This window comes from Hylobates moloch, unplaced genomic scaffold (genome assembly GCF_009828535.3).
Source record: "Hylobates moloch isolate HMO894 unplaced genomic scaffold, HMol_V3 SCAFFOLD_1, whole genome shotgun sequence".
Lineage (NCBI taxonomy): Eukaryota > Metazoa > Chordata > Mammalia > Primates > Hylobatidae > Hylobates > Hylobates moloch.
The window spans coordinates 1,931,695-1,944,218 of record NW_026652276.1 but is presented as its reverse complement, the minus strand read 5'-3'; the positions used below and the strand labels follow the sequence as shown (position 1 = coordinate 1,944,218).

General features: G+C 55.6%; 1 protein-coding gene across 3 annotated transcripts in view; it reads right to left on the bottom strand.

The window, feature by feature from the left end:
* The window catches only part of NDUFA10 (NADH:ubiquinone oxidoreductase subunit A10), a 98,169-nt gene that overhangs the window by 19,190 nt on the left and 66,455 nt on the right, over positions 1–12,524 (bottom strand). For 2 of the 3 annotated variants that reach the window (XM_058436756.1, XM_058436764.1), the window contains one exon: positions 7,733–12,506. The exons of the other annotated variant lie outside the window; for it this stretch is intronic. In XM_058436756.1, coding sequence (XP_058292739.1) covers positions 12,420–12,506 — 87 coding nt within the window. In that variant the 3' untranslated portion in view covers positions 7,733–12,419. Of the gene's footprint in view, positions 1–7,732; positions 12,507–12,524 lie in introns of those variants that run through there. 3 annotated transcript variants of the gene reach the window in all.

Genomic DNA, 12,524 nt, shown 5'->3' with positions numbered 1-12,524 from the left:
CAGCTGTGTGTGTTCGGCCCCTACTCCAGCAACTTCCCAAAGTTGAGGAAGGATGGCTGCGCGCTCCTCCCACCTGCTCCTCCTCAGCCCCGGCTGGGGCTCCGTCACCCTCCCAGGCGGGCACCTGGCCACTCGAGCCACTCAAATCCCAGGTGGTCGTGAGCCCTGCACTCCATACCACAGCTCTGGCCCCAGCAGATAGGGAGATGGGTGCAGTGATGAGCTGGGAGGTTTCCAAACGGTAGGGTGTTACTAGGGGAAGACGTCCCTTTCCACCCACTATGGAATTAGCTCGTTAACCCGCATGCTCTGTATGAGGTGCTGGGCCTACAAACCCCTCAGCAATGCCTCCAGGGGTCCTCCCCGCAGGCATTGCGCTCAGGGCCATGGAGTGAGCCTCAAGCCCAAGGGCTCCCTGCAATCACAAACACCCCCACATCGTTCAGGGATCAAGGTCAACGCTGACGGACGCTACACCTTCTCCAGCCCAGCTGCAGCTCATCTCAATGAATCCCTTTGTTGTCCATATAAAAGCTTTGAGTTCAACGGCTCCTGACGCTGGCGCAGGACCTCCCTGAAGGAGGCAGGACCAAGGTTTTGTCAGGCACACCTGACATGGATGTGTGCCCAGGTGTGGTAAATGCACTCACTCCCTTTGGTCAGATTTTGGGGAAAGTCGGAGTGAGGTTCCTGCAGGCAGAGAGACGGCTACAAGCACAAGCTCTGGGGCCAGAGGGCCCCACGTTGGAAATGCCCGCCGTGTGTCTTTGATGTCCTACCTAACTTCTCTGAACCTCAGGCTGCCTTTGGTGAAATGAGGATAAGGCCACAGCCTCACAAGGTTGGCGGAAGGAGCGAGGGAGCCCTGCATGAAGTGCCAGGGCAGTGCCCAGGAGACGGATGCCCAGCCCATGGTGGTGGGTGCTGTGCCCCCCATGCGACTCCTCAGTCCCGCAGCCCAGTGCTCAGCAGGTAGTGGGGGTGGGATCCTGAGTAAGGAACTGGGATCCGGGCTGCAGTGCAGCCCCTTCCTCATGGGGACAGAATCCCTGGAGGCCCAGGCCAGGCCATCTGGGGCCATCCGGCCTGCTCACACTGCTTGGACCAAGGCCCTGGACATTATCTGGCAGCAGGCATCCGAGCCTGAGAATACCAAGAAGTCATACCAGGACAGCCCTGTGCCAATGCAGGTGCCTGAGGCCTGCATCCCACACCAACTCCCAGAGCCCCCAGGGACAGAGCTCCCGGGGCCCACAGAGGAAAACAGCTCGGTGACTGTCCTGTGTGCCTGCCTTCTCCACACCCCGCTGGGCTTCCTGCAGCCACAGCCAAATGCTCAGCCTAAGGAAGAAGCTGGACAAAGACCAGGAGGCCGCTGCTACCAGACACAGACGAGGGAAGGTTCCTCACCAGGGCCCAGCAAGCCCCGCCCTCTCTGCCCACCAGACACAGGCAAGGACAGCCCCGGACTCTCTGGGGCCCAGAGCAAGCACCGCCCTCCCTGCCGAGCCTAAGGCCTCCAGGCCCAGGGTCCCGTGGGGCTCCTCCCCGGGGCTCCTCTCACACACCGGCCTTCCTGCTGCCGTGAGCTCCTGCTCCATCCACTGAAGGCCTCAAGGACCATGCAACAAGCCAGCCCAGCTCTTGTTGCCAGATGGCAAGGCGGGTGAGGGCTCCAGGAAGCACTGGGTGGTGCCTCAGCACGCCCACGGCAGCGACATAACCTGTGGGGCCCAGTGCAAGATGAAAACAGGAGGCTCTTGTCCAAAACTTGTTGAGACTTTCAGGACGGCCACAGCTGAACATTAAATCAAGTGTGGGCCCTTCTTGAGCGTGGGCACTGGGTGAACATGGAGGTCACATGTGCATAGGGGGCCCTGCCCTTCAAGCGGGTCTTCCCAGGCCAAGTTAGCCAATTTACAGCCTCGGGCGATGAGGTAGGGGAGGTGAGGTGGGGGGACAAGCTCTGTCGTCACTACAGCTGTTTGAGCAAAAGTCCGGAAGTTCAGTTAACAGCAGCAAGGTTCAGGATTGTGCACAATTCTTAGGGAAACAGCAGCTCATTTCCACCAACACTTAAGAGCTAGAACCTCCTGGGCCCTGCCTACACATCCCTCTTCCCAGCCTCAGCCACACTCTCCAGAGACGCCCTGCAGAGACGAAGCCAGGCTGTGCTCTGGACAACGGCCTCCCGGCTGCTCTTCTCCCTTCGGCCCCTCAGGGCCCTGTTCAGAGGCTCCCTGTGGTCTCATTCAAGGCTGGCTCTGCAGCTGGGTCCTGAGCACCCAGGGGATAGAAAATAACCGAGACATCTCCACAGCCTCCGCTCCATGAGTGGCGACGGAAAAGTAACAGGCGTTCAAAACATGCACTAACCTGACGTTGTTCAAGGTCTACAGCCTACTGTCCATTCTGCAGCTGTAAGTAGAGTCGCTGGAAAACCCAATGTAGAAAGCAGCAGGCCTGCCCGAGCAAAGCTGCCACGGCTAAAAGCCCCAGCCATCTTGAAAGCACGAACACACGTCGATGGGAGCCGCGTCCTGACTCCAGCCTCCAGCACTCCAAATACAAGGACAAACTAGGGCTTGAAAAGGCAGCTCAGATGCCAGCCCGACGATGCAACTCGGTATGTCCCTTCATCTTCCACAAATCCAGGCCTTCAGTGGGTCTGGGACAGAAAAAAATAGAGCCAGCCGAGGTGGCCCTCCCTCCTTGGGGACTTCACCAAGCCTCGAGCCATCCTGACCTAGGCAGGAGCCAGCAGAGGTCTGTGTATTTATTTTGCAGGGAATGTTCACACAAAGATAAAGCAAGCAGGAGCCCAGAAGAGACAGCTCTGTGCTTCAAATGCAGTGTCTCAGATGTCGCGGGGCACCCCCTTCCTCCCCTGGAGCCCCCAACCCTTTCTGTTGTAGTACAGGGCTTCCTGCCTGGCAGGTTTTCTCATTGCTTTCACCCCACGAATGCAACGGACACATGTCCCTCTTTGGGATGGATGTATGAGAGCTCATTATGACCAGGAAAGCGTCAGGATTTTAAGGTAAAATCAAAGCAAACCAACTGCTGATTGAGCAGATTCTTCCAACACTGGTACAGATAGAAGCTTGGGGCAGGAATGAGCACCAGCATTTGTGTCTGAGGAGCGAGATGCACGGCTCAGAGGGTGAAGTGAGTTAGAAATTGTACAGATCAGCTTTAGACGTCCAACCCGACTGGACTACAGCTGCCCAGGTATTTGGTCAAACACGATTTTTGGGGTGTATCTGTGGGGGATGAGATCAGCATGTGACCTGGTGGATTCGGGAAGGCAGGCGGCCCTCCCCAGCGTGGGCAGGCATCCTCCAGTCCACTGAGGGTCTGGAAAGAACAGAAAGGTGGTGGAAAAAAGAATTCCCACTCTCTGCCTGTTTTTTTGTTTTTTGCTTTTTTGTTTGTTTTTTAGAGACAAGGTCTTCTCTTGCCCAGGCTGGAGTGCAAACTCCTGGGCTCAAGCAATCCTCCCACCTCAGCCTCCCACATAGCTGGGACAAAAGGCGTGTGCCACCACACATTTTTTTACTTTTTGAAGAGACAAGGCCTCATCTATGTTGCCCAGGCTGGTCTCCAACTCAGCCTCAAGCGACCCTCCCACCTCAGCCTACCAAAGCACTCAGATTACAGGCGTGAGCCACTGTACCTGACACTGGCCTGTTGAGGTGGGACACTGGTCTTCCCTTGGACTGGAACTTGCACCGCTGGCTCTCCTGGGTCTCCAGCTTGCAGACAGCAGATCTTGGGGCTTCTGAGCCTCCAGAATCCTTACAACTGTCTCCATGTCTGTACCTCCTGTGGGTCCTGTTCTCAGGAGAGCCCTGACTGAGCCTGAACCTGGACCCACCACATTCCATCTGGGAGACTGGGAAGGTCCCACCCTCAGAGCCCATTTTCTTATGTACATGATGGGAGAAAAATCAGGCTGTCCCCACCTGCAGCCAGGCTTGCTGTGAGAATCTAGGGAGGGGGCACACCTCAGAGTGGGCTCACGAAGTGGTGGCAGAGATTTAGAAAGGTTTCCAGTCCTTGTAGCTCCTCCGCCCCATGCTGTGTGGCTCTGGTCATCCCTCAGCAGCACAGGCTGGCCCTGTTATAAAGAAGCTGAGATGATGCATCTCCTACAGCTAGACGGCTGCCCACCACTCACAGCTTCCTCAGGGATCCCTCAGGCCCCCGAGTCCGTGAGTGGGCAAGAGGTCTCCTGTGGGCATGCCTTGGCCTAAGCAGGAGGCTCAGGGCTCCTGGCCTACCACCTGCTTTTTCAGACGGCTCCAGTCCACCAAGCTGCCCCCTCAGGGCATGACCTTTGGAAATCTGGGGAACGGTTCCTCCCTGCTCCCCGAAGACTCTGTTTTTAGGCATCTAAGGTGTAGATGTAAACACTGACCTTTCCCACTTGTGTTTAGACCTAGTGCCCTTGGTGTAAGGGCCCCACACAGGGCCTGTGCCTGTCACATGGCCACCATGTGCAGGTGAGTGGCAGCCGCATGCCTGTCTGTCCCCGTGGTCGGCTGTGCAGACCCCTGCTCGTGCCTGCAGCTTCATCCCAGTGTCACAGAACCACACAGCTCCATTCTGTGATTCAAGTAGGTGTCCGTCTAGTTGTGTGACACTGTCCAACAATTACGGGGCAATTGTTCCCACTGCTCCCATGACTGCTTCAAAGAGGCTTCAAGTCAGCGTCCCACTGGCCACCTGCTGGCCAGGGCTTCCAGTACGTTCCGCTTCAGCCCCTGGTTCCTTTGTCAGGCAGTTGCTGAGCTTGGAAGGAGTGCAGAGGGGCCCTGCTTCAGAGGATTATTGGCTTCTGAAGTGAAAAATCCTAAAACAATGCTGACACTTCCCGTTCCAGTCTCATCTTTGAGTCTGATTTTCGCTGGGGCTTTGTGGCCCTTTCCAGCAAACATCTGACCACAAGACATCAGGAGAGGCTACTACTGAGACAGGAAACCCTGCAGCGAGGGTGACCGATGGGACCCGGGGCGCCCATGGGGCGTGCGGGAGGGGCCTCGGGAGGGCCACGCTCCTGTGCCGCTGCCCTGGAGACAGGGATAATGGCTGCATCAGCCACCCATGGGTTACAGAGGACGGTAGGGGGAGAGACGCAGACATCGATGACTGAGTCGTCGAAGGTGGTTGAGAATGGGAAGAAGGTGGGGCCGGGGTCTAACGAGGCCGTTTCTCTTGTGTTCTCAGGCCTCACTCCTGAGCCTCCATAAAAAGGAAAAAATGCCCATGCTGGGCAGCCGTGTCCCATGGATGCCTGGTCAGGGTCCTCCTCTCACCACACCCTCCCTAGGTCCCCTCAGCACCCAGTACAGGATGTGCCGGACAATGAGAAGCAGCTATGATGGAGCGGCGGCAGGCGTGGCCACATCCAGGCGTGGAGGGTTAGGCATCTTTAAAAAACAGGGTCTAGGAAGACTCTTATGGCAAGTAAAAGAAAATGTATATAACTCTAAAGCTCTCTCCCTTGTTCCTTCCTAAAATTCCTAAATTTTAAGAAGTGATCACAAAGTATTTGTGTAACTAAAAAGGGGAAACAAACCAGAGGGGTTCCCAGGCCTGGTCCCAACGGCACACCGAGGCCTCCGGCCTGGCCATGCCCTAGGCAGCGGGAAGGACAGCGGGACCCGCGGACACATGGGGGCCCTGCTGACGCCTGCCCAGGTTCCTGCCTGGCTCTGTCCCTCTCGAGACCTGAGATGGGGCATGCCCCTTGGTCTCGTTCCCTTGGTCAGCGCTGTGGCACAGGTCCTGGGGTGTGGGCCGGCAGGGGCCAAAGGCAGCTGCCTGAAGTCTCACAACCACTAGAGGTCTGCACAAGAGCTGCCCTGTGAGCCCACGGGATGAACCAGCAACACGTGTGCCACACCTGCTCGCAGAGGGCAGAGAGCCTGGCTGTGTCCTTGGCGGGGCAGACCTGCAGGCCCAGGGAGAGGAACGGCTGCATGAAGGGCTGGGTGGTGAGGAGGGGGACGCAGGGAGGGGGCTGGCAGGGTGGGGGCCAAAGCACAAAGGGCTCTGAAGGCAGACTGGGGAGGAGGGCCCAGGAGAAACGAGCAGACCTCCTGGGCAGAGATGAGGATGCTGTTCTCTGTGGAAGGTGAAGGGTTCAGGAGGCCAACACTGTGCAGCCCGCAGCAAACCCACCCCCACTGGCCCACAAGGCCCCAGCTGTGCGGCTTGGGGCTCTCCTTGGCAGCCGGTGGGCACTCACCTGCAGGCCCCATCACAAGATCTGTAGGTGGGAAGAGCTTCTGAGCACCAATAGCTTCCAGGTACCCCTGCAGGGCTTTTTCTGGTTTTCTTGAACTTCCACGACGGACAAAGCAGCTTCCCCTCTCTTCCTCCCAGAGGCCTCCCCCCCCGGATGGGCAATCCTGTGCCAGACATGGCTATGGAGACCACCTGTCACCACACATGGGACAGCCTACGTCCACCTCTCCCCACGGTGTGCACTGCATGGGGACAGGGATGGGCCTGGGCCAGGGCCCCGGAGGGGTGCAGTCAGCCCACGACAGACACAAGGCTCTGCTGACCAAGCGGGCAAGGTAGGGCTGCTCACAGCTGCCAGAAAACACGAGGCACAGCTGCCGATGCCAGCCCCGCTGCTCCATGCCTTCTCTGAGGCAGAAGGCCCGTCTCTGTGGTGGGTGAGACCCTCCTCTCCAGCCATGTGGGAGGTGAGAAGCTGAAGGGCCACCTAGAGCAGGGCCTGTGGCTGCCAGTCTCCACAGGGCCTTCTTGTCAGCCCGAGGTGGGGACTATGGTAGACAGAACAGGGCCCCAAGGACAGCCTCATCCTGATCCCCAGCTCCTGGGACATGAGACCTCAGGGGACAAAGGGGCTGAGCAAATGGGGTTGAAGATCTTGATAGGGGGTTTCCTGGACTGAGTGGCCCAATGTCATCACACAGGTCCTTGCATGAGGGAGGCGGCAGAGAGAAGAGGTGACTAGAGGAGGGGTCACAAGACCATATACGCAGGCAGCCTCTAGAAGCTCGGAAGGCCAGGAAACCAGGAAAGCTGGGAAGGCTAGGAGCCTGCAGGAGGGACCAGCCCTGCTGACATCTTGATTGGAGGCCTCCTGGCCTCCAGAACTTAGGAGAATCGATCTGTGCTGCTTTAGCCGCAAAGTGCAAGGCAGCTGCTTACCGCAGCCCTGGGAAACTGCTCCGCGCTGATCAGGGCTCAGCCCCAGGGAGGGTGCCTGCCGGGTGACCTGAGCATGGTGGTGCATGAGGCCATCAGAAACAGGAGGGATTCTCATCCCGCCAAGGCCCGTTTCTCACCCTGCAGGAGGAGCCCTCGGTGTCTTCTCAGAACCTCCTACAGCTCTGGACACTCACGGTTTGCTCTCAAGTCCCCTGTCTTAGTTCCACTCCCCTTCCACCTCCTCCTGTGCCCTCTTAGGTTGGAAAACGCAACAGGCACCGCGAACGTAAGTAGCGGCTTGCCCCAACCACAGGCAGCCAGGCAGAGGCTTGCCCTTAAGAGGCTGGAGGCTTCAAGGCTGTGACCACGTGGAGACAGCACAGCAAACACAGGCTCCTTCAGGAACTGCAAACTTAAAATAGACTCCACTTCCAAACCCACACACTGGCGTCTCTCCAGGAAGAGCGAGGTGGAGGATGCCCCCGCCGCCTCAGGGCTGCGACAGTGGGGAGTGGGTTCCACCTGCTGGTCTGGGCTGGGCTGGGCTGAGTGACCGACCGCCTTGGGGCTGTGAGAGTGGGTTCCACCTGCCAGGACCGCCGAGGGACCACTCCAGGTCTGTGAGAGTGGGTTCCCCCTGACGGTCGGGCTGTGACCGCCTCGGGGGCGTAAGAGTGGGCTCCACCTGCCCGGCCAGGCGGAGTGCCAGCCAGAGATGCTGCTCTCCTGTGTCCTCACGTGCTCCTTCACCAGCTCCTCTGGAGAAGTCCCCTCAGAGACCCTAGTGAAGCTCCCTGACAACCAGCTTTCTGAGCCAAGGACATTCATCGGAAAAGCATGCCTTAAGGAGGGCAAGATAACACACACTGCTGAGCCTTCCACTTTCCTTTAAACAGCAGAGGCTGCATATTTACCCATTAGATGAACACACACAATGTTATTACTTTGTTAGATGCAAAGAAGTACGGGCTGTTTTAAGTTAACTCAACAGTCTGAGGTCTTTCAAGTCATTTCTGACCAGCTAAAAAAAATCATTTTTTAAATTTTTTGTACTCACTGCTAACAAACAGCTGGATAGAGCCAGACCAATACCATCTATGCTCCCCCAACTGGGTGGCACTGTTGGCAGGTGACTGGCTGCCAATGTTGGTGACACACCCCGGAAGTGAGAGTCCCGCGTTCTCACAGCTGCCGCGCTGCCGCCCGACCTGCCGCTGCCCCGCGATGTTTCCTCACACGAGCGGTTCCTTTCGCCTACTTTTGGCAATGGGGATTTCTAGGCAGCTGGGATTCTTTCTGCATCTAAATCACATTCTCTCAACAAGATTGATTTTTCCCCTTCACAGAAGGGTTCATTTGAATTTGGGCTTTGGCTGGCACATACCATGTTCTTCTCAAATTTTATTTCAATAGGAAGGAGTTTATTATATTTACCCACTAATAAGGCTTCGTGTGAAGTATACAAACACTATAGATAGAAAATATGTGAAAACTTCAAGTTGAGGGTGTCTAAGTCACCTCATAACACTGGGGCGGGGGGCGAGGTCTGCTATTCCCTCCACAAAACACAAAGGGGCCAGAGTGGGTGGAGAGCACGAGAACAGTCAGCTGTGCAAGGTCACGTGACCAATACCGGCATTTTCCACTTTCAGAATGGCACAGAGAGGTTTCTAGAGAAGGACCATTAGACAGCCGTCCTATGGCCAGCGCTGGATTCTGTGTTGTTCTGAGCTAAGAGCTTGTCCTCATCAGGGTCCTGGTCCCACAAGGGACTTTCAGGAGCTGATGCAGAATGACCAGTTGCTCAGTGGTCCAGACCCACTCCCCATCTTCCTAAGGTGGCTCTTGGAGAGCCCAGGACACGGGGGTAGGCACGTGAGGCAAAAGGCTGAATTCAGACCCACACCTTGCCAGACACCCATCCAGAAGTGTCCTCTGTGTGTGGGTTGCTGTTGGCTGACTTGGCCATGAGGACTGAGGAGGCCGCAGGACAGACCAGGGCAGGTGGGAAAGATGGGGCAGGCCCAAGGGGAGCCGAGTCATAGGCTGGGTTCTCAGGGAAGGGTGGCTGGCAGCTCCAAACCCACGGCCAGGGGACGATGGACTCTGGCTCGGGACCTGATGCTACCTCACCTGTGGGCATGGCTCTCGGCAGATGCAACCTCGACTCCAACCTGAGAGACCAAAGCAGGGCAGGGCAGCAGAGCCCGGAGTGGGAGACGGCACAGGCTCTGTGTCGAGTCCTCCAGAGGAGAGCTCTGCAGCCAGGAGGCAGGGGCGACAGCAGGGACCAGCTGCCCAGGAAAGGGACAGGAAAGGGGGCAAAAACCAGCAAAAGGAGCCAGCTTCCAGGCAGGGACTGGGAGTTTCTGAATGGAAACACATGCCAGGCCATTCCCGGTAGTACACCCATCACTGGCTCCTAAGAGAAAGACGCATCTGGATCCCTCCCACTGGTGCAACCCATCTGTCAGGAACGAGCAGTGCTGCGTCCCCAGGGGCTCCAGCGCCTGCACTTGGAGGTGGGGCCGGTCATCCCCACCATACATGCAAGACGCACAAAATCCAAATAAAAGTCTGACGCACGGTCATAACTTCTGTAGAATGAGAAGACGTGAGTGGCCATCGTCACACACAGGATGAGGCCATGACCAGCACAGCAGCTGCTTGTCCCTCTGGCTGCAGAGCGGGTAGATCCAGGGCGTGGGGCCCGAGCACGTGGGGTCCTACCTGCTCCTCTTACAATGTCTAAAACAGCAAGATTCCGACAGTCTTTCAGGTTCCCAGATTTGGACAGAAGGGCTGTGCCCTGCCTGCTGCAATACTGAGAGGAGGAAAAGCCTCCTGTGCTTGGAGGACCAGTGTTGCTCCTGGAGTCGGGACATTCGAGCACTCAGCACCAAGCTCACCCTGTCCCAGGAGAGGGCAGACCCGTGGAAATGCACTTTCCAGCCCGCTGCCAGTCACAGCCACCTTTCTGTTCGTGCTTCCTAAACAGAACAAAGCTCAATGACAAGCAGGGGAGAGTGTGGAGACAAACGCGCTCGTTCTGGTGGGAGGAGTGGCGTCACGGCGGAGCTGGGCAGCAGAAAACTCATGCTTTGATGGTAGTCCGGCTCTCTACCCTACCTGCTTGTTTTTTCCTTAATTCTCACGCTGTGACCCCGCCCCAGCCAGCTCAGTCCCAGCTCTGCGGACACAGAGCTTGCCAAAGTCGTGTCGACAGTCACTGCAGGTCCTCTCCCTGACGCGCGTGGAGCACCTGACCCAGCCTGGCTGCCTCACTCCTTCCCTTGCCTCCCAGGCCCTCTGCACTCTCCTCAGCTCTCCAATACCTACAGTAGGCTCTAGGTGGGGGGTGCCCTGCAGCTCAGGCCAGACCCTCCTCGCGGCTCAGACACCCCCCTCCACTGTGGGCTCGCCAAGCCTCACAGCTTTCAGATTCTGCACATGCACAACCCTGCATCAGGGGCTTCCGCCTGGGCCTCGCCCCTCAGCCACCACTAGCATTTCTGCTCTCACTGCCAGGTGTCCAGTGCTGAGACGCTGCCTGGGATGCAGGAGGCCCCATCAACGTTCACTGTAAGAAAACCTACACTACCACGTGTAACGTGCCAGAGGAAACGGCTGTTTAGAAATTAAAAGCTGGGATTTTTAATATAATCACCAGGTATAGTCTCATTAAAAAAATGTTTATACAATGAAACTACATAGCACTAAAATGAGTGTTTCCCACAATGTAACCAGCAATTGGATCTAACTAGGGAGCTTCAGAATTTTAATTTAAAGATAAAAAGCGTTCACTTGTGAAAAATTCACTATTGAAATAATTTTTAAATTAAGAATTTGAAAACTATACATCAACAGTAAAAGCAAATGAGCAAACTTATTCACATGCTTAAAGATAAAATTTGATAGTTTCATTTGTCTTCCTATTAGAACCCTTAAATCAGCCTCCTTCAAGCAAGTGCAGCCAGCGTGAGGCAGGGGACAGACACTTTCAGTGGAACACTTATCACTCTGAGAACAGCACCACTCTTTTGGGGACAAGTCCACAACTGGAGCTCCCCGGCCTCCTGGAACTCAGGTGGCAATGTCCAACATCCAAACTAACAGAGCCCGGCATTCCAGTGAGGGAGGATGGAAAGGCTGGGATCCTCTGCTGAGAAGAGGCTCCTTTCCCCAAGGGAAGCTCGCTGCTTTGAGTCACACATGTGTTGCTGTTAAAAGGTACTTTGCTTTGTACAACTCGAGAGTATTAGAAAATCCTAGCGACGTGAGGTGACTACTGAGAATCACCTCCTCTGTTTTCTGGCTCATGATTTTCCTAAAGCAAAGCCTCAGGCTCCCGGCTTCTATTTATATCCAGATGTAAAGCCCCAGATCACTCGGGTACCTGCTTCCATTCATGGAATTCTGGCCAGCCAGTGGCTGCTGCCTACACAAGCTTTTCTTCGAAAAGCCCCTGTGCATGACAGCCATCGCAGCTTTCTCTCCACCCCTATTTTGCCGAACCCCCAAATCTTGCAGATTTGCATCCAGTGTGAGCACGGACTATGCTTCTTCCCAGAAAGTAGCTGCCTGCTTGCTTCTTTGCGTTGACATGTGCACTGCTAAGAACAGCCAATCCAGAAAGCTATAATTGGTAAGCAGGACACAGAGAGATTCAAAGCCAATTATTGGCCAAAAATGGGAGAAATGTCAAGCAAGACAAGAGCTCCTTCCACTTCTGCTGTAGCAGAGAAACCAACACGAATTTAATTGAAGCAGCGTAACTGAAGGTCCCTGGGTCCACCTGCGGCCTGGAGGTGGCCGCCTCTTTCCCTGCTGTTCTTACCACAACCCCTGGGCAGAACATGGAGGTTCCACGGCTGCCTGGTAGCGTGGGGCTGCTGAGCTGCTGCTGCTGCTACCTACCCAGGCAACCCCATTTTGCTGAGGTGGTCGTAAGTAGCTGCATGTAATCTCTCCTAAGAAGCTCAATGCTCTTAACAATCTGGTTATAACAGTTGATGGAACAGAAAGATACGTTAGAAAAAAACACGGACTTTCTTTTCAATACAAAGTTCTCATGCCTGTAAACACATGCCTGTATGAATAAAATCCAGACACAAAACCATACTGCTACGACAACATGGTTATTTCCTGTCTCCAAAGCACTGAGAAGTCCAACATGGAATCTTGGAAAAGGCGTGATTATTTTGATCCTGTTTGTTGCTGTTGTTGTTTTAGTTGTAAGAGCTTTCGTGAGATGAACTCATGTACTGCTCTGAAATAAGGAAATAGGGGCATCTCCTCATCTCTTCTTGAGGCTTCTATGTGGAGAGAAGAAT